This window comes from Talpa occidentalis, unplaced genomic scaffold (assembly GCF_014898055.3).
Source record: "Talpa occidentalis isolate TD23 unplaced genomic scaffold, MPIMG_talOcc4v2.1 talOcc4.7, whole genome shotgun sequence".
NCBI classification, from domain to species: domain Eukaryota; kingdom Metazoa; phylum Chordata; class Mammalia; order Eulipotyphla; family Talpidae; genus Talpa; species Talpa occidentalis.
In genome coordinates this window covers 61,977,549-62,002,639 of record NW_023605083.1, presented here as the reverse complement: position 1 = coordinate 62,002,639, position 25,091 = coordinate 61,977,549, and the positions used below count along the sequence as shown (strand labels likewise).

General features: G+C 44.6%; 1 protein-coding gene across 12 annotated transcripts in view; it reads right to left on the bottom strand.

Annotated features, from left to right (window-relative positions):
• PALM2AKAP2 (PALM2 and AKAP2 fusion) overlaps positions 1-25,091 on the bottom strand; it is a 311,697-nt gene that overhangs the window by 26,231 nt on the left and 260,375 nt on the right. For 8 of the 12 annotated variants that reach the window (XM_054689096.1, XM_037491598.2, XM_054689100.1 and 5 more), the window contains 2 exons: positions 21,410-21,499; positions 1,355-3,737 (listed from right to left, as the gene is read on the bottom strand). In XM_054689096.1, coding sequence (XP_054545071.1) covers positions 1,355-3,737; positions 21,410-21,499 — 2,473 coding nt within the window. Of the gene's footprint in view, positions 1-1,354; positions 3,738-11,510; positions 11,827-21,409; positions 21,500-25,091 lie in introns of those variants that run through there. The other 4 variants (XM_054689098.1, XM_054689101.1, XM_037491605.2 and 1 more) reach the window with 2 other exon arrangements.

Here is a 25,091-nt window from a genome sequence, read left to right as displayed (position 1 = left end):
CCCTCAATTGGGTGATTGAAATCAACATCATATGAAACAAGGTAGTGTCTGTCCTTATGAGACAAATCCATACCATGTACTGCCTGGCTGCATACAGTAAGGGAATAGCATCATTTCTGTGGCTTTCTGACAAGGATGCATAGCTTGAATGCAATTGTGTGAAAGCATCAGGCAGACCCAAAATGAGGAACATTCTACAGAAAAAGGGGCGATGGAGCATCATTTGGGAACTGGCTCTCCATGGTTCCTAGTCAAAAAGATATCTGCACTATCCTTGGAGACTTTTCTTTAGGTCTGAGATTGTTTCAAACTTTAGAAATTAATAAAGAGAAGTTACCTGGCACTGTTGCAGAGTTGATGAAAGCCAAGGATCAAGGTGGGATTCAGATCTAAATGGAGCAAGCTACATGCCAATGATGACAAGAATAATGCAAGTCAAATCTCACACCTGGATTTCAAGACAGCCAAATTGCTATGAGAATTTGCAAGTGCTTACTCTCAATGTCTGCACCTCTCTCAGCACAAACAGCTAATGAACGGTTCATGGGCTTCAGCTCACACTTGCAGCAATACCTCCCTGAGGCAGGGTGTGTGGATCTGACTGCCATCACACCCAAGTGGGAAATAAAAACTACTGATTACACCACTGTCCACAGTGGTAGTAACCACTCTAATACCAACCCTCCCGACAAAGTATTTGAGACGGGGCCTACCCAGTCAATGGGAGGTGGTTAAGACCTGCCTTTAGCTCTAGGAACTCAACTCCCCCACATGGGGACCCCAGGACAAGAATGGATAAAACCACCTGATTCTGAAGTAAGTGCTTTGTGGTGACTGAAAAGAAGACAAACTCAACTATATAGAAAATGGATAAAAGCATCTTCTATGGGCCACTCCACAACACCAAGATCAGACTGTCATTGCAGGGAAGGGACTCTGTGTTCAGAAGGGGTGAGTAGAGTACACCTCCCAAATCAAATGGCGCCAATTTAACTACCAAAACTGATGGTGACCATATAGTCCACGCACGGGCAAACTCTGACTCAGCCCCTCCTCCAGCCATGAGGCAGCGCCTTCAAAGAAAACAATTCTCTCTACCACACCAAGACCAGAACAAAATGATAAGAGAGGAGTTAGTGCGTCCTCTAGGAAGAGGCAAACACCATCAAGGCTCAGGGATCGTCCAGAGGAGCCTCCATCATTCCTGCTGCATGACCCTGATGCTCAAATCCTATGCTGGTGTCCCCTAGACTCCTACTCCAGTCCCACAGAGGCGCGGCTCCACACAGACACCTATAAGCTGGAACAAGCCAGTCTCCCCTGCATCTGCCTTGGGTGTGCGGCACTCACTTACCTGGGGCTGTTTTGTAGCAGGAAGATCGGGAGGGCAGGGACAGCGCGTTCTTGGCCCTGGAGCTCGGGGTACTCTGCAGGACTCTCCGCTGCCTCTTGAGCTCCTCTTCCCTTTCCTGGGCTGCTCGGATTTCTTCTTCGATCATGGACAAAGTCCGCTGCTTCCTTGACCTCAACTTGAAGGGCCCAACCATCACATCAGACTCTTGCGTGGCTAGGAGTGAGGCTGTGCTTCTCAGCTCGGCGGCCTCTGAGTACTTGCTGAAGTAGCCCCCTTCGGGTCTGGTCTCCTCCATGTTGATTGGGCCGCTGGGCTGCACCGCTGGCAGTGGTTGGGAGGTTCCCCTTTCCCTGAGCGCCCTGTCCTCCGCAGGTGCTATCTTTGGTAATACATCCCTCTTCTCTTGAACAGGAGAGGACACCTGAGGTGGTTCAAACATGCTCTGGGGCTTCTCTGAGCTGGGAGCCCCAGTTCTAGCTTCAGGTCCCTGCCTTTGTGCGCCACCCTTGCTGGTTTCTGGCACAGCTCCACCCACCTGCTCAGCGATGGCTTGCTGGATGGCATTCTGCACCAGGAGGCCAGCCTGATACTCCAAGGGGTCGTCCACGGATGGAGAGTCGCCCAGCGTGGAAGATGGGGAATAGAAACCATGATCGCTAAATGACTTGGAGACACCTTCTCCACGGCCTTCTGAGGGGTTGTCAGTTTGGGGAGTCTGGGGTAGAGAAAAATCAGCCAGTGAATTTTCCTGAAGGGCACTGGTGGTCTCATTGGAGGCCCCGCTGTCACTGATGTTGTCCATGCTGAAATCATTGGACAGTGTCTCCAGGACGGTGGTATCCTGGGACCTCACCGACAACTCATCCAAACCAGAGTCAAGCTCCTCTTGGGTCAAAGAGACATTGACTGACTTTGAAAACTGATCCAAAATCCCAGGGTCATCATCCTTGACGACGGTGAGGACAGCCCGGGCACTCGTAAACTCACCATCCTCTGCCCACAGTTTAGATAAGGGCCCGCGTTTGGGCTCGCCACAGGACCCTTCCTTCCCCTGAGGAGTGCTGCCCTGGCTTCCTCCCATAGAAGACTGGCTCTCGGGGGCACAGCTGGCTCGCTGCTCCTTGGTCGCCAGTGCGCCACTGTCTTCTGGAGCAGCCCTGACAGAAGCTGGTCTTGAAATAGTCGAAGGCCTGTCTGAGTTGATGGACCCCAGAGGCCTGTAGAAGGGCTTGATGGAGAAGAGCCGGGGTGTACTCTGGCCCTTGGCCACGGTCTGCCTGGAATTCTCCATCAGCTGGAACTGTTTGCGAGCAGCAGAGAAATCTATCTGCTCCGTGACAATGTCCTCCTTTGCATTTTCCATCAAGCCAGATGTGGGAGCCGTGCAGAGCGCTGGTGGGGGCTGCTGCAGCTGCTGCTGTACCTGCTGCTGCATCAGCATCTGCTCCTGCTGTGCCCTTCTCTCCTTGCGCTCCTTGTACTTCTTGTGCGACTCCAGATGCTCCTCATCCAGCTGCTCCTCGATGGTTTTCTCCTGGGGAGGATTCCACCATTTTGCTGCAATGCCGGGATTCTTTTTCACGGCCTGACTCCGGATGAGTTCTCTCCTTTCCTTTTCCAGCTCCAGCATCTCTTCTGAAGGCCTCACTTTCCGGACACAGTATTGTTCTTTCCCACGCTCATCATCATCGAAGAGCTTGGAGGGCTTCTTGTCCTCGTGGAAGGCACGCAGCTCAAACTTGGCCTCCTTCTTCAGTGTGGTGAGCGTGAACTCCCCATCTCGGGACGAGCACCGGGAGCTGGTGGAGGAGGTGGGGCTCGCGGGGGCCTGGAGGCTGTCCCCCAGCATATCCCTGGGCTGGTCAGGGGAGTGGCCGTTGGCTCTTCTACCCTCTGCCATGTCGTCAGAGTTGCTTTCACTGAGTTCAATGTGAGGAGGGGCCTGCCTGGGAGTGGCCCTGTTAGTGGGTTCTGATGGTATGGCTGAGTGTGCGGGGGTGCTGGGACTGTCTGCCAGGACAGCTGCTCCAGGCTCTGGGGACGATGTGCCGTTGTAAGTTCCGTCCACGGCAGAATCACAGCAGTTGGCCTCCAGCACCTCGTCTAGATAGCGGATCTCTCTGGCCACATCATTATCCAGAGATTCATGGTGATCAGCGAGGAGGCCATTGTGGGGGGGTGAATAGAAAGGGGAGGGGTGGTCTATGGAGTGTGGCGGAGAGGCGATGCCAGGAACACTTTTACATTCTGCAACAGAGACCTCAATTTCCATGTTTTTATGATCTAGGGGAAGAGAGCAGGGAGCAGGCTCCGGGGGGTTGGCACTACCGTTCTCTCTCTCGATCTTTAGCTGGATATCATCCTCAGAAAGCTGGGGAGGCTTCTAGAATAAACAGAAAACGAAGTCCAGGTTAGATACCTCATCTCTCATGGATGTGAACACTGAGAAGTTAACTGATAATTAACTGGAAGGAAATCCATCACATCTTCATTTTGTTGGGTAGCAGGTACTTATAAAACCCATCAATTTTATAGATTCTATTTGTTGACTGGAAGCCCAGCGCATTTTGAATAAATGGTAGTCCCATTTTTTAATTTAAAACTAAATAAAGACTCAGATCATCTCAAGCGATAGTTTGAATATCCTCTAAGTAGAAGTGATTACATAGCCATTATTGCAGAGTCTTCCAAATTCTCTCATATCAAAACTACTACAGAATTGTAAAAAGACTATTTGTAGGTCTACAATTGCAAAAAGAAGGTCCTTTTGCATGAATAAATATTCTGAAAACATAATTCTCTGCCAAATGTAATGCAATTATTACGGAGATTAGAAACTTTTTGAAAAACTTTTCCAAAATTAAATATTGGAAAACAGTAGATTCCTTCAATGGCTCCTTAATGGCTTCCAGGCCCCACGACCAGGCCTGTAATTGACCATGTGCATTACAAATACAGTAACCAAAGCCAGTAACCAAGCCACTGACTGCATAGTTCTGTTCTCCCAGATGACATCAAAACAATGTATTGCTTTGAACATCTAGTGGCCAGTAGCCCCTCCCACTAGCTCCTAAGAGGTTTACTATGTGAGAGCTCCACTTTTGTTGTTAAATGAGAAAAACAATCTTTAATGTCTTGAAATGTGTCCTTTTCTCCATCAACTATCACTCCTATATGATTTTGTTATTTGGCACTAATAGATTAATTTTGAATGTCTAGGATTTTTTTTCATATCAAATGATTATCTCAGATAATCCAGTGGTAAATTGTGAGCTAAATTTGTATTCTCAAGGATTTCACTTGCAGCTTGGTCAGCTTTGTCTTTGTCTCAAGTCTCTAGTGCAACTGATGTTATGGACACAAAAAGGCAAAATTGCAATATGGTATAATTTTTGTTTATTTGACCTTTAAGCATAATTCTATGCTTCTTTTAAGCATAGACTAGTCCATTCTATGCACTATGCATTGCTATCAGAGTGCTGAAAAACTCTCAGTTATCAATAAACTAGAATGGCATCCATGAATTGGTGGTTTATTTCACCCTTCATTTTCCATATCCCTCTTCTGATTTAAACCAATTATATATATATATGTGCCTTTATATATACATTAAATATATTATATACTTAATATTTATATATTATATATTTATATCAATATATTTCTATATTCTATATTTATAGATTTTATATTATATTAATATATTTATATATATTTAACATGCATTAAATATATATATATATATATATTCCTTTTTCAGTAAGATGCAACAATAATGAGTGTCCTGTCTTTGTCAACATTGTGTGGTTTCAGATGACTTTCCAGTCTAGGTCTGGACTTTATGAAAGCCTGGCACTTAATACTGCTAGTTTTTATAATTGTTAATATCTTTATTTTATTTTAAATCAACAGACTTAAATTTTATTTGGTGCCAACATTAACACATGGTTCTCTTCTTTATGACTAAAGAGTCATGCCGTTTAAAAAGCATTAAACTTTCCTTTTGGAAGGCAATTGTCAGTAACTTCTGCGTCACTAGGAATTACAGAAAATTTGAATGCCTGAAACTTATTGGCTGCCATTCAATTTCAAGTAAACCTTGGTCACAATTAGCCTTACTCCACAGAAAGCTATTCCTGGCATAAACATACCAACAAAAAGACACACAATACTGCTAAAATGAGAATCCGATTATCTGTGACACTCCCACGCCTGGCTTCATTTAGTATTAATATTTAGTATTAATGATTTAGTATTAATATTCTTCATGGGAGTAAGAATATTAGCTTTCTTTCTGTCCCTGTTAACTTTGCAGGGGTGGGTGGGGTGGGGGGAAGAAAAAGAAAAATGTAAGAAACTGTAAGAAGCAGCTGGGACTGAGATAAGGTTAAAAATCACAGCGCTATTGAAACTAAAACACTTGATAAAAGCTGGCATAAGAAGAAAGAGGGCAATGTAACATTAAAAGAAGTTAAAAGGCAAGTTATTCATCCTACAGTTCATTTAGTGTTAATCCATTCATCAAACATGCAGGGAGTTTGCTGTGAAGGCCACAAGGAGACTAGCAGTGACGATAAGCTTCAGAAGAGTTCTTTTCTCTGGAAAACAATCGGATTATCTAAACTCCTAGGAAGCCGTAAGTCTATTTTGGAGTTTACTTATTCTGATGAGGCCCAAGTGAAACACTTGCCTGTACCCATCTGTAATCGATAATCACAGAGAAAGGAGTGACTGAGCCTGTCTTCCCAGCATTTCCTGACACATTTTTTGCTCCTTACCTCAAAACTACCTTTCTCCTGAATGTTTGAATTTGGATGAACAGATTTCCCCATCAGCTTTTCTTTTTTTGAACTTAGAAGTTATATCAGGGCCTCCCTGGTGGCGCAAGGGGTTAAGTACAGCACTATGAAGCAATCCGCAGCCTCTGCAGCACGAGTTCGATCCCCGGCCGGCCAGGGAGCTATCCACATGATGCAGCAGACCTCTCCTGTCTCGCCCGCTGCTCCCCTCAGCAGTGTATTTCAGTCAGTCTGCCTGTTCTGTTTCCCACTCTGTCTCTGGTGAATCTTCTCACCCCTCTGCCCCACATCTCTGGCCTGTACCCCAGTTCTTGTATGCATAAATAAATAAATCTTCTATAAAAAAAAGTTATATCAACTCTTGCAAGGCCTACTTTCTGAACTAGCAACATCTGTTCCAATTAAAAACTTTAAGTCTGAGAATAGCATTTGACAGTACATTTTTACAGTGTCAAAAAAAACTACCTTTAGCTTTGAGTCATAAATGATGAGTCTCATGAGTTATGTCTTCTGTGATGTGTCAAACTGAGATTTATAAGAAATGCTAATTACTGGTTAAAAGTCAAAGTTTGGGGACCCCATGTAATCTGAGATGATTCCTTTCCAACACATTTTTGAAAAATCTAGACACTGGGGGGTGTAAACAGGAAAGAGACTTTCCTTCCTGTTAGCTACTGGGGCTCCTCCCCCTTCTTTCCATAAATTCAGAAAACTCTTCCTGATACTCAATTGCATCTACTTCTGGAAGCAGCAGTTCTAAATCCCAACTAGGGCAGAAGTATTGAGAGAGACAAATACCTCTGCATTACTGATTCACAATCAGACAACAGAGGCCCTGAATTTTTGTGAAGTTAGGCAACAATTCTGAGTCCCATTATCAGCAAGAAGAATTCACCTTCTTGCAGGATGGCCTGATGTGATCCATCCACCGGTGACTACCTAGGTAAATGGAGATGGGCTGGAAATCCCACAGTCCAAATTTGGCAGGAATCTGGGTTTGATACTAGTTAAGTGATGTCTTGTTTAACTCAAATGTTTATTGTTTCCTTTGAAGCTAAGAAAGACCAGGATTTTGTCCAAGCTTCAGATAAAGTGAACCTGATTTCAGATTCAGATAAAATATAGTTTCATTAAATGGACTGGAAAGTCCTTTCTGATATGCTCTATGCTCCAAAGCAAAAAAAAAAAAAAAAAGGAAGATCCAAAAGAACCACTAAGCTGGGTTTTCAAAGGTCAGAGAAAAACTAAGGTGCCAAGGGGCTCCTGTGAGATTTCCAGATTCCCCGCTAGGTCTCCAGTCCAAACAGGAATGCTTGCGGGTCTGTGGCTTCCTAAAATAGCTAACGGTGGGTAGGAGGTCCACCATTTACTTTAAAAGACTTGGGCAGATACCATATAATATAGCACTGGTGTCTGGAATTAGTTTAAATGACATTCCAGGACCAGGCAGCCTTCCTCACTGGGAACACACACTGGGATAGTGGTACACACGACACACAGTACACACGTCACACACATCGGGATGAATCAGAAATCCCATGCTCCACAGGTGGCTGCCTTCCTCCCTCAGTTTAGCTCTTTAAGTCTCACAGTCCCCCTGAGGCCTTGCTAATTGACATAATTAAGGTAAGGAATGGGTTTTCACCCATGAATTTAGGGATTTGCCAATAGCACAACGAATGTTAGAAAGAGGTGACATTGGTGGTGCTCAAATTTGTGTTTTAGAGATATTCTCTACCTTTTCATGAACAGGATACACCCAAAGTGAACACTTTGGCTCATTCGCTTTTAGGGATGGTCCTTGAGGTCTGAGAATTGCAGAGGGATCCCCAGCCATTGGTTCAGAGGAAGCTGGTGTTGAACCCCTGTTAGCAATAGAATCCTCTGTCTGCAAAATGGCCACATCTGTTTTCATACAAGGTGGGGTTGGAACCTCTAGAATCTTAGAGAGCTGAAAATTTTCTACCTATTTTTACAAATGTTTTTTTAATTTAAATGTCTATATGAGAGCCAGAATTTTGCCTTAAGACCTGCTTTAATTATAACCCAGTAGTCAGGTTGTATCTAAAATTGCTATTTACCCAAAAGTGTTTACAAGTTATGCAAGGCAAATGGGTGTCGGTTAGGGTATGGATTAATATACAACATAGGTGCTCATCACCTTCTCCATACCACAGTCAGTAGCATAGATGAGAATCTAGAAGGCTGTTTTAAGTCACAGAATACACACCAGATCCCTGCCGCCTGGCTGGCTGGGGTAATGTTCATCAGGGGGTTCTTCCTCCTTGGGGCACCTGTGGCTGGGCACATCATCAACAGAAAGAACTCAAAAGAGATGCATTTTTCTGAGGAGGTCTTCCTGGACCAAGGGGTCACCAGAAATGTGTTCTCTGCCACAGGGACAAAGTGGCTGAAGGAGCTACTCACTCCCAAGTCCACTCTCTGTGTTGACAGCTTCCCCACTGGCCCAGCACCCTCAGACTGTTACCTCCTGACAACGCCCACTACCAACATCCGGCTCCTGCTGCGCACCCAGGTTTCCACGCTCTGAATAACCCAGATTACATCCTACTAAAGCACAAGATTTAAATTAGAAACCCTCTTCCCCAGGTAATAGGTGACGTGATCCTTTAATCCAGTTATTTTTAAGTTCCATCAAAAATACAAGCTCACTCATGGCCCAGGAACAGAGGCATGGCTATGAAATAAAACTTCCTCATAGCTGTGAGACCAGGAAGCATCTCCACTTTCCCTGCCTAACCCCTGTTTCTTTCCCCAAGTGGTGTTTTTAGTATACAGAGCACAATTGCCACTCATAGCAAAGAACTGGTTCCATAGCCAGGCTTGGCAGCTTCTAGGATGGTTCTTGCAGGACTCCAGAACTCTCAGGATATTTCCATGACAAAGGAGGAGGGACCAGGGTGGAGCTATGGTTGGGAGGTCTGGGGAGTCTGATTCCCCAAACAGGGATCCCGAGGAGTGTGGGAGGGGAACACAAAGGTTGCAGAAGTTAAAGTGCATTTCTGCAGGATTAGCGTGAACTGAGAACCTGCAGAGTCACAAGCCCTGTGTGGGAGGTCCCTAGAGTTAATGTGGTCCTCTTCTGGGGCAAGAAGCCTACAGCCTTGGAAGGAGAGTACCAACTCACAGAAAGAGAACAAACAGTAAAAGGCAAGAGCAAGTGCTATAGCAATCCCTGGAAAGAAAACTCCAGCCCTGTTCAACAGCAGACTGTGTTCATAAGAAAGTTGACTGTACCAAAGCATCTCAGCAGCTGGCTGCAGGCAGCTTGTCGTACCCAGCCGCAGTCCCAAACTGCCCGTCCCCCTCCCCAAGGCAGATCAGGAGCAGCCAGGAAGGCAGCAGGACTGAAGGAACCCAGAGGGAAGGCCTGAGGAGGGTGGCTCTCTTGGTTCGGTTTCAGTTCTCTGGGCCAGGAAATGGAGGGGAGAGGCCAGGGTGATAACCTGGCCACATTCCAGTCCCAGTCAGCCTTTCCTCTTCCACCCCCCAGTGGAGCTTCTTCCTGCCTGCAGACCCAGGAGCCTGTGTTGATGGTAGGAGGCGGGGGCTTAGTCACTCCCCAAGGAGGCCTGAGACCCCTCTGGCTGATGGAAGACAGACTTAAGGTCCTAAGCAGTTTGGGGGGCTGTAGGCTGCATTTAGAGCAGCAGGCTCCAATTAATGCTGTGATCACCTAATTGAGGGGGCTAACACTAACAATGTCTTTTGGGTTTCCCCCCATGACCTCCAGCCCCAAAGCTATCACAGGTAACTGTGACTAGGATTGTTCTAAAATGCGGTTCCTATCCACACAGGCCCAGTCTTTCTTGCTGAGAGGGGCTATGGCACTGGCCCACACAGTGATTCCCAATCCTGCTATTCTCTCTGGCTCATGCCTCAAGGACAGTCTTGAGGACAGGATGAAAATCCTTCTGGATCCCCCTTTCATGGGAAACAAGGCTGGCCTGTCTCTTGGCTCCCACTCCCGCGGAAGGAGCACGGTCAGTGTGAAGTGGAACCAGGTCTCCCCAACACCACAGCCTGCCCTGTGAATCGTCCCCTAACCCTGCTGAAAAGCCACTGGCTCAAATGTCAGGCTGCGCATCTGGAAAATGTTAAGGAGTTGTTTGATGAACACATTTACAACTTGGGCTTTCAGTGAAAGAAACTGAAGAGAGTGTGTGTGTGGTGAGGGTGAGGGGCGGGGAGGGAGGAGAGGAAGGAAGCAGTTGCTTTTCTGCCTTGTCTGGTGAAAGACATGTTTCTTTCAGTGACTTGGAGACCCAAGTCACTCCCTATGAGAGTGACTGAGAACCCCTGGGAGGTTTCAGGGTTTCCCCTGAAGGAGGAGAGATGGTGCGTTTCAGCTCCAAGAAAGTTCAGTTTCGCTGCTTCTTCAACGCTGTGCTCTATCAAGAAGCCCCTGGGACACTCTTCCCACCAAAAGCCCTTTTCACTGTGAAACTTTCAACTTTGAACAGGGCAGTCCCTACCCCCAGAATAAAGCAGGATCAAGGCCACAGAGGAAACTCTGGCTCTAACGACCTGAAATTTCGAGGGTAACTGATTCTGGCGAAAGCAAAAGCGAGCCTAGCTTCAGTGCTTTATAACCTCGCTGTGTCTGTCCCTCTTGTTTTTAAAATAGCTCGGGGTGTTGGGTGCATGCCTGGCCAACCAGAAATGGCTGGGAGCAAAAGCTGAGCACCTCTGTGGACCCAGTAGAAATCCACTACGCTGAGGCTGAGTGCCAGGAGAAGAGAAAGCAGTGCCAGATGCTTGCGCGATTAACCCTTTGTTCACAGGTGACTGGACATCTGGACAGAGCAGACAAGGTTCTCCTTCTATCCCCTGGCTTCCTCAGGAGACAGGCACACACATTCTCTCATAATCTCGAAAGCCACTTGGTGCATGTGGTGAGTTCCACAACATGGAAACAGAAGGCTAGTTCTAGGCTAAATAAACACAAGGTGATAACTAGTGAACTCAGCACCAGCATTGCGGGGACGCTGAGCTCCACCCTGCAAAAGGACACACACTCTGCCACACACTCACGCATCATTTTCAAAGCTATATCTGCCACAGATGACTCTGCCACGGATGTATCTTTGCTGTGTGTGAAGTGCGGAGCTTCAGCATGAAAACTGGGTGTTTTACAAGATTTGCAAAAAGAGAAGCAAGTCTCCAGCCCGAGCTCCGAGCTCCACTGCCCACTGATTAAAGGACTCCACAGCCCAGCACTGCCGTCCCGGCTCTGAGTCCCTCCTCCACAAAGACTCTGGCCTCCAAGAGGAATCCTCTCTCCTTTCAGATTAGAAAGAAAAGCACAATAAGATAGGTCAGCAGACTCAGCTTACCCTGGCCAGAGCGTGCGCCTCCCTGCCCCAGTCAGAATTGCCTCCTTTTCCAGACAGATTCCTGCGCACCAGCTCAGGCGGGACAAATTCCTTCTGAGTCTCCTGACTGAAGAGTGTGATGTCACAGCTGGCCCTCCCTCTGCTCCCTAAAAGGCCATTCACACAAAGAAGGACTTTAACCCCCTTCCAAGAGGCCTGGCCCCTCCCTTGCTGGCCAGAGCCTGGAGGGCAGTGGCAGCTCTCCCGACTCAAATGGTGCTCAGAGTTGAGTGGGGAAGGCAGGAACTTGGCAGTGTTGAGAGGAACCAGGTACCCCCGACTCTTGGAAAGTAAGTCAGACAAGGGCCTTGAGTAAATAAAGAATTAATATCCCGGTGATTTTGAGGTGGCAAAAAAATCTGAATGATCCTGATGACAGTTCAAGTTATAGAGTGTGCTTGTGTAAAAGAACAGATCGTCACTGTAGAAAGTTTAGAAAATAAGAGTTATTCATCCTCTCACCACTCAGAGGAAGTTAGTATTTTATTGTATTCCCATTAGTCTGCTTTTAGAAATATGTATTTAATTTAGTTAAGACCAGACAGTATATGCAATTTCGTAGTCAACTGTTGTACTTCATGTTATCTCACAAGCACTTTTCATTTCTTTTAGTGCCTCTGTAAGATATATTTTAAAGGGTGACATTATATCTGGTGCTGAAGTGGGACAGAAGAATTTGAAGTCAAGGATGAGGGCTCTAATTTTAAGAACTGTCTAAGGGAAGTTGCTCCACTTTCCAATAGCTACACCCTTATCTTCTGCCACACACACACACACACAGAAAAATCTACATTTGCCTCAGGTAGATACGGGTGTCAGAACCATATCCCTCATTCATTCACCATAGTATTTTTCTCACACTCATTCACAACTATTTCTCATGAACACAGATGCAAAAATCCTCAACAAAATATTAGCAAATAAAATATATATATGCCATAAGCAAGTAGGATCTCCCCCACATACATAAAGTTGGTTCAACATTGAAAAATCAATTAATGTAATTCATCATATCAACAGACTAAAAAAGAAAGAAAAAATAAAAATCATATCAATAGATGCAGGAAAAACGCACCGGACAAAATCTAACACTTGTTTGCGGTAAAGATGTTTAGTAAACTAAGAGAGAGAGGGGAACGCTCACTGTAGAAAGTTAAGAAAATAAAAGTTATTCATCCTTCCCCATTCAGAGGAAGTGCATCAGATCTAGTGCTACACACTAAGGCTGACAGAACCTGGAAGTCAGTTCCACACCCAGGAATTCCATATGGCTCCTAGCACTGTTGCTGGGTTCCACCCACCTTGTCTTCAAGTCTGTCCAAATTTTGAATTTTTATTTATTTATTCATTCATTCATTCATTCATTTATGTATTTATTTAGTGAGCAGAAGAATAGGGGTGTAGGCCAGAGGTGTTGGGGGGGTGTTGAGAGGATTCACCAGAGACAGAGTGGGGAGCAGAACAGGTGGATTTACTGAAATATACTGCTGAGAGGAATGAGACAGGGGAGGTCTATTGCACCATAAGTGGTGATAGCACTGAGACTTAACCCCTAGGCCACCAGGGAGGCCCCAATTCTGTCCAAATTTTAGACATAACTTAAGGCCTGCCTGACTAGTAAGTCAGTCAGAATGCTGAGTCCATTCAGGGTCATGAATAACACATTTTCTTCGGTAAGATCCTTGAAAAAACAAAGAGAACTGAAATGTATAGCTAACTGAATAGGAAGAGGACAAAGGCCACGCATGGTCATGGCAGCCTGCTGTCCGAGATCAGTTGGGGAGCAATTTGTCCTGGTGAAGCAGGGAAGTAGCCCACAGGTAGCATATGAGCTGCTCTGCTAGGGCCACTGGGCTGACCGTAATCCACCTCCTGTGACCCTCCCCCAAAACACAAGTCAAAGAAGGAACAAGCAGGCTTTTCTCAAGAGAAGACAAAAAACATACACACTTTAAAACTGTTTACAACCATCTAAATGACATTCCTAATACATTGAAATTTATTTTAAACTATCCAGGAGTTTCTTAGTGGCTGACCTGTTGATACCAAGTCACCAGTGAGCACTACTGAAACTGACTTTATGATGACTTTTGGAATAACAGGAATGTTCTTCTAAAGGCATTTTAGCCAAAGGCATCTCAAGGTGCTACTTAACAGTCTAAAGTAAAATGAGGTGGGGAAATCCACACCAAAGGTGGCGTGGCTTTGCTAAAGAATGACAAACTAGGGCAGGGTCTTCTGTAGAAAGGTGTCTGCAAGCAAAGAGGCAAAAGTAGCACCAGGACTCACAACATATTCACACCTGCCCCCCTGTACCCATGAGGAGGTTGGTAAAAAAATTATTTAAAATTTACCCTGTTCACAAAAGAAAGAACTGAATGTGCTCTTAAAGTACTATTATCTAAGTAGTAGGGGGCATGGTTCTGTCTGGAATTGGGAGTTCACTACATGCACACACGCACATAAGCACACACGCATGCACGCGTGCACACACACCAGTTACAGGTTAAATTTTCCCCCTCCCCCCACTCCAACTTTATGTTTAAATCTTAACATTTGGTACCTCAAAGCACGATATTACTTGGAGATACGCTGTTTACAGAGGTAATCAAGCTACGTGAGATCATCAGGGTGAACACTAATGCAACACGACTAATGCCCTCGTAAAGAAAGATTCAGACAATGAGACAAACCCAAAAGGGAAACAAAGTGAAGAGACATAGGAAGAAGGATCATCCCTAAGCCAGGGAGAAGGGCCCAGAACAACCCTTCCCTATAGTCCTCAGAAGAAACCATGTCTCTGGTACTTTGGTTTTGCACTTCTAGTCTCTAAACTGAAACAATAAACGTCTGTTGTTTAAAGCACCCAATTTGTGGTACTTTATGGTACCACAGGACTTGCAGCAACTAATACACACAGACACACACATGGACACACATTCATGCAATCAGATCTGTATGTGCACACACTCCTCCCTCTTGCTGCAAAATTGGGTGGAGTTTAGAAAAACACTCTGGCAAACTCACAGTTAGGCACACCATAAAAGTGGTTTCTACTTGGAGGCAGAGGGAGAAATTAGACTGGCAAGTTGCCCCACTTTTTGATGGCAGCGGGGTTTCTGGGCAGAAATCAGCAGAGCGGAAGCCAGCAGCACGCACCTCACACTGCGCAGCCCTCTCAGCGCAGTCTCTGAGCTTGGGGTGATTTTTATGAGTTTATAAAAATAACTTGCTATTGCCAGTTTAATTTTCCTGATGCTATAACCTGATCTTTTCTTTAGTCTCTAAAGGTGCCTTATAAGAGGTGGAGGCGGGGGAGGGGGTGGCGGGCAGTGAAGCCAGTTTGGTCTTGCTTGGAAATAGAGACCCTCCAGGCCTCTGAGGCAGGGGTCTGAGGTCACCCTGCAAGGCTGAGCTATGACCAGCATTCAGCAGGTCTCTGCTTACATGGGCCAGAGCTGTGCCACACCCCCTCACATACCTTCTCACCCACCTCTCCACCAACAGCAAGGTGCGGATCCTCACCCATTCCATACAGGGGTGGGCCCTGTCCCTGCAGACCAGTCCTCCCCAGGGTCACACAGCTGGTCAGGAATGGTGCTGTGGCTGGAATCCACCTCCTCGCCCCGCTATGGCATGCTCGGCCCCTGGGGGGGGCACACTGGGAACAGACCCAGGAGGGAACAGTTCAGAAGGGAACAGACCCAGGAAGTGGACGGCGTTAAACCAAGGGTCAAAAAGGAAAAATTAAAAAGCAGATGTAAAGCAGCAACAGACTGTCTCTAAACTGTGTGCTGCCACTTTGTGGCTTGTTTCTTTTTTCTGGGTTTGTTTCTTCTCTCGGGTCTCAGTTTTCTGTCTGTGAAAGGAGAGAAACAAACTAGGTAAGCCCCCCAAGGGCATGTCCTTCCTGCTCCTAATCTCTAGTTCTGTGATTTTAGCATGAACCTGGGGCAAAGGTGAAGTTCTGGATATTTTTGAGTCCGTTGAGGATATGGGCAGAGCCAAGGAAAGCAGGTCAGTGAAGGGGGCGGGGGTGGAAGGTAGCTGCAGCAGCCCTGGAAGCCGCTGATATAAGAGAGATTTCAAGGGTTTAGGGAAGGAACTCAGTCCATTTTTAGACATTCCCTTTGTCAGAGCTTTATCTCTTTAGCTGAAGGAGTTTATTCTGTTAGATATAGTCATCCCATTTATGTACCTCTGTATGACAGAATGTCCCAAAATGGCTTTGCTATGATCAGGAGGAACTAGATGAAAGTAGGCAATGGGCAGAGGCCAGCTTCAAAATCAGCGGATGCAGACTGCCGCCTGGCTTTGCAAAGTGGGAGGCAGGCGGTCAGGAGGCCAGGAGGAGCAGGTGTTGTCCTCACCGGTGGCTTCATCTCCTAGCTTCCTGGGGCCTTGGTAAGCTGGAGTTTTGCAGCTTTTCAGATTGCTCCAAGGCTCAATTCCAGGCACACACAGTAGAAAGTTTGGGCCTAGGCAAAGTTTCTAAAAGGTCAGGGCCACCTCCTCCTTCCCAGGCTGCCTGTCCCCTACTACCTTTCAGGTAGGATCCCCCCTCCAAGTCCCATCTACAAAAAAAAAAAAAAAAAAAAAACCTCATCTCAGCATGAGCCAAGTCCCCAGGTCTTTAAAGCAATTTATACTTAGATGTGAATTTAATGGGAATATTTACAATTTAAAATAGGAGGTTGTTTACCCAAAGCAATCTCTAATTGGAATAAAGTGTGGGAAACTAAGACATACCCAGCCCTTAATTTATTGAGGGAGATGGTTGAGAAGACAATGGGAGTTTCCTCTGAAAAGCTGAAGGAAACCTACTCAGTTAGTTCCGTCCCCCATCCCCCCAGCCCCAGGTCCCTGACAACAAGGGGCTGGAGTTGGGAACAGGCGCGGATGTGCAGAACATCCAGTTACGCCCAAGCCATGATCACATTTACTCCTGTAAGAAACATCATACTGCTGGAAAAGGAATAGTCCTCCAATTCCTGAGGCCTCTCCCTTCCCATGGCACCCTACAGTCTCCCAGTGCACCTTCTGACACCCTCCAATACCGCTCCAAAAGTACCCCAGTACCAGGCCTGATATACACCTCACTTCTACACTGAGTCTGGATCTTAGACTGGATCTAAGTCAAGGATCTTAGACTCCAAGGGCCCCTCTGCTTGCTACTGCAGACACTGTGCACACAGCTCTGCAGGCACACAGGTGCGCACCATCATGGGGCATCACAGAGGGCAAGGCTTTAGAAGAGATGCATTGCCATTTCGTCTATAATCATGTAAACCTGTCGGCAATGAAAATATGTAGGAATAAGAAGCATCTGAAGCTTGCCATTTGCTTAACTGATGGAATGATAGGCATCCTTTAGAAAGAATGTTATTATAACTGCACAGTGACCTGGAATGATGCTATATTAATGTATGTGCACACAAAGGGTTGCTGAGTTCTGGTTAAGAACAAACACAGGTATCCAATAGACCGGGGCTCTTCCCTCTCTGTAAAGTGGGTCCAGCACCGTTATGATCTTAGGGAACTGACATGGAACACAAGTGCCCTCCATGGCGCTTGTCCCACAGTGAAAGGACTCAATTAACATTGGTGAAAATAGGGCCTCCCCTGGTGGTGCAGAGGTTCAGCGCTGGACTGCAAAGCTGCCCTCAGCCTCTGCAGCACCAGGTTGATCACAGGCCGCCAGCGAGGGTCCCACATGGCACGCAGACCTCTCCTGCTGCGCCCGCTGCTCCCCTCAGCAGTGTATTTCGTCAGTCTGCCTGTTCTGTTCCCCGCTCTGGCTCTGGTGAATTCTCTCACCCTCCAGCGCTTCTGACTGTACCCTGTGCTTGTATAAATAAATAAATCTTAAAAAAAAAATTGGTGAAAATATTGATGGATACAAGCTAAGAAAATATTTGCAGCTCCTACCACACAGGTTTCATATTTATGATCTATAAAGATCCATTGCAAACCAGTAAAAGATCAATGACTCAAACACAAAAATGGGCAAAGGACGTGGACAGTTGCCACCAAAAATAAACAAATTATTCTTAAATATACAAAAGATGTCCAATTGTACTCAGGTGAAAGAAAAGCAAAATTTAATTTTGAGGTAAGTTTTCCACCTATAAAATTAGTTATCAATATGGGAGGAAAGATTTACCTTCATCTAACTCTACAAAGTTACACGACATGTTGACATATGTACCCAACTTTAAGATATAGTATCTCTAACCCAGACATTCCAAGAACTTATATTCAAATATAGTGATACTTTAGACCTCAAAAAGGCTCTTTTTTTAAGGTACAATGCTACTTTTGTTAACAAAAAGTGAATGTGGAAAATCTAGTATTTAATTGTATATTTGTACTTTTATATGCAGAGACTAGCCCTAGAAAGACCAAGGAGAAACTGCTGACAGTGTTTTTTTTCTAGAATGGGGTAGACTGTATATATAGATTTGTGAACATATATTCACTGTGTCCTTTTCTACATCTTTTAAATTTTAAGCCACACGCATGTGTTAACTTTAAAAAAAAAAAAGAATTAAATACATAAAAACATAAATAGTAAGACAGAGAGATGGGCAAAAGCTAAAATGAAATACAGTGCCCATGCTGGGAGATTAGGCACCTGGAGATTAGATTGTTGTCCAAAAACCAAAGGCATCATTTATATTGTTTGGAAGAATCACATCAATATATTAAGGGTAGTTAACCATAACCCTGGAAAATGGGGGGAATTCAGTGTTGAAAGATTAAAGCTGGAGTCTATAATTTTTATTTTATAAAAGTTTGAATTAATGAGCATGTATTACTTTTGCGAATAGAAATGTAACGTTTGAAAGTTATCAGACTTCAACAAGTCACATATTTTGAGCTTTAAATCTAGTGAGGCTTAAAAAGGGCCGAGGATTGTCTACTTATTAAGTGTTACCATGCTGCTTATTTCCATTCCATTTTCTACCCCTCTAACAAGAAACGAGGTCTTGACTCAGTCATGAACTCTATCAAAATATGGACTTTCTCTCAAGGAAGCTGAGCTTTCTTTCTGTAATCTATCATATTTTTTAGGAGCAGATTCTCACTTTACACAATAGTATGACAACATAATCCTCTTTTTCCATCAAAGAAAAGTAACTGATTTGCTGTTATTCATAGACATTTTCCTTCCATGAGCTGCCTATTCCCAGAAAAGTTGTGAAACACCCTTCAAGTAGCCAAATTCCTCTTTGGGAGTCAAATGTCACAGAATTTCATGAGCTATGTCACAGACGGGATATGTCATAGGAAACCCCCATTGAAAAAGTTTCCTAAGGTCTGATAAGTCAAGAAGAGAACAAAAATTGGAGACTGGCTTTATCTGTTATTCTCAGCAATGTTATTCTCAGCAGTTTGTCTTTGCTCCATTCAATTTAAATGTGCAGCAAGTCAATCTAATAACCACCACCCACATGGGTGGATTAAAACAGACAGGTGCTCATGTGCTAGCGTGCACACACACACACACACACACACACGCAATTTTAGTGAATTTGAATCAATTGTCTGTTCTAAAAGTTCTTCAAAGTTTTAAAAATAACATTTTCATTTTGCTGCATTTTGTCTTTGGTAAGCAAAAACATCACTTATTTATGTAGAAAGTGAATGCTAAGGGATTTGAGGATAATTACATCAAGGCAATCCTGAACCCTGGATCCAAATATCAGTTCTTCCTCGAAATCCCTTCTCTTTTGTCACCAGGTTCCCAGCCCTTGACAGACCTGGCAGCATTTAACACGGAACTGAAACCTTTTCTAGATTTATCCATCAAGCTCTTCCCTGCTTGTGTAATCAGCATGTGTAATCAGCAAGCTTTCACATCCCCCAAGACATCACTCACAATTCTGGAAAAAGGAAAACCCAACAATCATAAGGTGTTTCTAAATTAAATACCTGATGAGTTGTAAGAAAACTCAACAAAAGGACCTACCACCTACCAACAAGAAAAAGATCCTATTGAATCAGTTACCCATTGATTACCAGGGAGCTCTTGCAAGGCCCTAGCAGCCAGAGGACTGGCCTCCTCGTGGATGCTGGTGTCACTATGAACTTCTACTCACTCTGTAAACTCATAAATGGCCTTTTCTTAAGTTTCTTCAAAAGCACAAAACCATATGTGAAGCCAGACTGGGCAGCAATGGATCCAATTCATTTCAATATACTCTGGGAGGAAGAGAGAACTCCAGGAAAGTCCAGATGGTTAATCTGAGAGTCCTGTTCTACAAGGACTAAGTGGGGATCCTAAATCAGGACATAGGGCCCTGGCATGGGGGCAGGCAGTCAAGCTGTGAAAATTCAAGTCAGGCTCACCCAAGTTTTCTGCCCCTATCTCATGCAGCAAGCATAGGATTCTGAGCCTGGTAGTAGTCCACATGTGGCTTAAACCAAGAGCAATTAACCCACAACACTGAGGACCTTGTTCCTGTTGACTGCCCTAATACTGTGCTTAAGCCAGAATCAGGAGGAGCACATGAGTCACCCCTCGGCTGCCCTCAGCTCTGTGCTCTCCCAATTCTGCCCTGGGTCAGTTCTGCTGGACCGCACTCTGGGAAAAGTTTGGGCAGCCCGGCCCTGGGGGCAGCTAAGGGCCAGTCACCTGCTTCCGTCTACTGCTTTTGTGACTCTGAATGCCAGGAAGGAACCTCAGCAGGAGAAGGAAAGCATGGAATTTCTCCTTCTACCAAGGGGCTGCGCGATAAGAATAAGCCAGCAGTAAGATGGGGTGCAGGGGGAGTTGTGGGAGGGTGCTAGGCTTCGTGCAAAGAAACATGCTCCTTCCTTTTGCTCAGGGCTGACCTAACCTGACCACCACCTCACGTCTCATTTGTGAGCAATCTTCTGCCCAGCCACGGATGCCTGGGAGCAGAGCGGTGTAGTTCAGAGGCTAGAAGCAATACTGATTATGGAAACAGGATAAAGTCTGAGAACCTGTACCGAGGAAGGGGTTGCCTTTGCTTGCTCAGCTTCTGCTTCATCCTGTTTACCCTCCACAGGCCCTCTTTGATCTAGTGGCCAAAGGCTGCTGACAATTTTGCTGCCATGGTTTGTAGATCATTTTATTCTCCACCTATTTACGTGTGATAAGATGATCCAACAGGAAGAACAGGAGTCTAGAGAAAAGCAGGTCAGCATTTGAATCTTGTATCTCAAACTGCGTGGTGCTTATGCAAAGGATTTTCTCCTCAAGGAAACTCAAGCTCCTTAACTGTTAAATGGGTGTGACAATTACTGCAAAGGGTTAATGAGTGTCCCTCCAAAAGTCATGTCCACTTAGAACCTCAGACTATGACCTCATTTGGAAATGGTGTCCTTGCAGGCATAATTAGTTAAGATGAGGTCACACTGGAGGAGGGTCAGTCCTAAATCCAAAGACTGGTGTTCTTATAAGAAAGGTCATACATATACACGCGGAGGAAGGACGTCATGTGAAGACAGAGGCAGAGATTGGATTGATTCACCACCCGTCAAGGATTACTGACACCACCAGAAACTAGGAGAAAGGCATGAAATAGATGCTTCTTTTCTGGGGGCACCAACCCTACTACCCCTGATTTCAGGCTTTTGGTTCCTGATTGCCATAGCCACTAAGTATGGAGTAATGTATTATAGCAGCAATGGGCAACTAACACGCCTCCCTTCTGAGGCTGTAGGAAAAGATGGCCTGAGACAGCATGGGGAGACAGCAGCTTATTCTTGCTCTCCATTCTAGCAGCCAGGCCACAATAGGATCTTTCTAGCCTTGTCAGAGGGGGGTGGCCCCATGGTGTCTGTGCTTTTTAAGACTACAGACAAAAGAGGAAGAGCAAAGAGGTACATACCTGTGGTACAAGGGCATTCTCAGACGGCAATGGCTTCAGGCTTACCAAGTGCCTTGCCGGAGCAGAAGCACACATGGATAATGCTGATCCCTGTTTGGGAAGACAAAAGCTGCAAAGTCTGGGAGCTGGCTATGGGTATGCGCCTTGCCAAGCTGGCAAAGGAACAACAGGACCTGAGGGTCTCTGGCAGAGGTTGAAGATAAGGTGATCATAACCTTATATGTGCATGATCTGCTAAGCTATTTTGATGCACAATCTACACTTATTCCTCCAAACCAAACTATGAGGCCAGGGCTCTTGATATGTCTATGGCACAACTCAGGAAATTGAGTTTCAAAGAGTTTAAGTGACCTGTCCCATGACATCGAGCAGTAAGTGTTGAGACTGAGATTAACACGAGACCATCTCCCTCATGGACTTTAACTACCATCCTGCCTCCTGTGGATGTGAAGGTAGAAGGCAGAATAATCTGGACAGAGTCTTATCAAACAAGATTAGTGCTGAGATTCTGTATCTATATTACCATATACTCCAGATAAATTCCAAACTTCCCATGGCCTTTCTGGCCTAGTTGTGTGCTAGATTTCTTTACAAGAAATGCAAATGGTATGGCTGACACAGTTAACAATTATTAATTGAACATGACAAAATGTAGACATTTTATTATGCCCTCTATATACATTATCTCAATAACTACACACAGCCAATGCCCTGAAGTTGGATATACTTCCTTATTCTGAAGATGAAGACACTGAAGCAATTTGTCCAAAAAACACAGAGCAATTCAGTGGCAGAGTTGAACTCTAAACCCTGGCCTGTCCAGCTTTCTGAAGCTCATGCTAAAGAAGCAAACCTTGATGTCCTTTTTACCTTCCCAAGACATGTGCCATGCCATGGCTCATGGAATCCATGAACTCACTTTGAGCTCGTAGCTGTACTTTGGGTGGCAATGATAAAAAGCTGTGTCTGCCATCGGCCCCTACTTCAGATGCCTGGAGTTCTTCTGCAAATGTCTAGGTGAGTGGCTTTCTCTTCAATTGAGTCACTGGAATTCTCTAGCTTATGTCTGGCCACTCCCAAGAATGTTTGTCTTGTACACAGTTTGGACTACAATAGCAGGCAGGCCATTCCGGACACGGACCCCTCTCCAAACAAGCAGGGCAGAGGTGGGGGTTCAAGAACAGGAAATAACAGGGGCTGGGGGGCTTCAATGCTGCAGGCACACAACCAACAAATACCTCAAGCTGTGAAATGTTAAAAGGTTGCTGAAACCGAAAGGCCAAGACTTGACTTGGGCCAGGATTTTGTTGTATTCTAAATCTCTGCTCTCCCATTTTCCCCTCCTCCCTCCTTGGTTTTTTAAAGCACAACTTACACAAAATAAAAAATATAGCCCCAAGCCACACTCCCTGCATTAGTGTTTTCAGATTGAACCTCAGAATGGACTAAACTCTTGCATCTCATTTCAGCAAGTCATTTGGCCCTTAGGGAATGGGGAGGGAGAGGGAGGGAGAGAGGCTTAATCTTCAAAGACAGGTTTGTAAGCTTCCCACTAAGTTCACCTCCTTCAATGTCTCTGCACAAAGTCGACACACATAAGTTAGCATATGTTTTCCTTTCAGTAACATAGCCAAACCTCTTATGAAAAGCATTCTTTAAAAATCACTTCCTGACTTCACTCTCTAATTCATGTTTAGCCAGTAATGTACTAGGCCATCAGTTTCAGAGTTTGTTATAAACAAAACAATAACCCAAGAAAATGTGAGATATTTGAACACTGAGCCCAATTCAAATCAGTTCAATACTTAAGAATTCAGAACATGAAAGCACCACAACAACCACTTCTGGGACCAGAGATGCCAAAGATGAAAGAAGTCAGGTGTGTAGTCCAGAAAGATGGCCCCAGTTTGTGATCTGAACCCTGGCAGCCCAGTGAGTGCTCCAGATCAAGAGGGCCTCTGTGCCTGGCTCTGGGTCTTCCTTTCCCCAACAAAAGCTCAGGTACTGACTGTTCCAGAGGACCTGTAACTTACTAAGCCCTAACTGGGGAGCTCCCTAGCAACCCAAAGTATAAAATGGTCCCAATAAATATCACTTGGACTTTTTTTTTTTTTTAAAGAAACAACAGACTCTTGAATTAAGGGCCTATCACCCTTTTCAAACCTCACCTATTTTCCTAAGCTGCCTCACTGACCCCTCCGCCCTGGCATGCCCTTCCCTCTCTCACTTTCCAGCAAGGCCTTCGTCAACCGCATCTTGAAGTCTCCCACCAGGAGAGAATGAACAACTGCTCACCTTGTCACACCTTGCAGGTCCTTCTAGGACCTAAAGGTATAGTTGAGACCCCTGAACGGTTGCCCAGAGGTTAGCGGAGATGTTCTCCTCAGTCACTGACAGTTAGGGCAGTCACCACTATCTTCTCCACTCCCTTCCCAGAAAACTGGAGTAGGAAGGAAGCTTCTGTGAGAAGAGAGGGCTTTAATTACCCCAACCTGAAAGCTGACCTCTCAATCTCAAGATTTCTGAAGTTTTAAGAATATAACACCTCACTGCTTAAATTTTCCCTCAGAATTACAGCCCTATTGTCAACCTTAAATAGTATTGAGCAATTTTAAATTTTGAATCCCGTGAAAAATAAACTCTGCACTATTTTTTTTTTCCTAGCATTACAAACTCCAAATTCTGTTGATGCTTTACTTCTCAGAAAAGAATAATTTGGAGCTGCAATTTTTATATAATTTTAAAGTATTGCAATAAAATATGTAGAAACTAAAGTTGCTATTTTTACCATTTTAAGTGTTCAATGAAATGGCATTAATTACATTTACAATGGTGTGTGACCATCTTCACTACATACTTGCAATTTTTTTCATCACCCCAAATAAAAACTCTGTACACACTGGCAATATGGGGTATTATTTTTGAGATATCTTATGAGGCTAAACGAAGAAGGAAATAGAATCTAGGTGGCAGCATTACATCTTTGTAGCAAATTTAGGGAGAAAATAGACTGGGAGAAAGTAAAGTGACTATTAATTGTGTTAGGGTAGTGGAATAACTCCCCTATCTTTCTACATTTTTGGTAATAAATTTATAATAGCCCCTTTCAGTTCATTAGCATACCAGAAAACTATAGTTATACCAAAAAAAGTAACAGTGAAATAGTTTATGAAATGATATTTTCCAGAAAAGTTGTGTGCAAATTAACTATGGTTTTTCACTATTTAAAAATTAAACAAAAACCAAAATAACCTTATTTTTGACTTACATATATCTCAAGCACACATTTACAGCTCTGCTTCATCTGCATAATAGTTCTAATATCGTTACCTAATACTTCTATTATTGTTATAAAAATACATGCTTTTACTTTTTATTTTAAAAAAAACCAAAAAAGCAATTTAATAGTATTAGGACCACTTGAAGGAATTAAAATGTTTATGTGTTTGGAAAGGAAACTATGATTATCTCCACCCCAGCCTCAAGTGATTTAAGATCTAATTTCTACAGAGACTTTAAAAACAAACCACATAACTAGAATACTTTTGCACCTCTGTCACCTTCTGCCTGGGTGCAGATTAGCCTTTGCATTAGAATATATCTCACACAGATAACGTCAATCAGTGGTTAACAACTCAAGAGATAATCCCTTCCTTGAAAAGTCTGTTTTTAGTTTAACCTT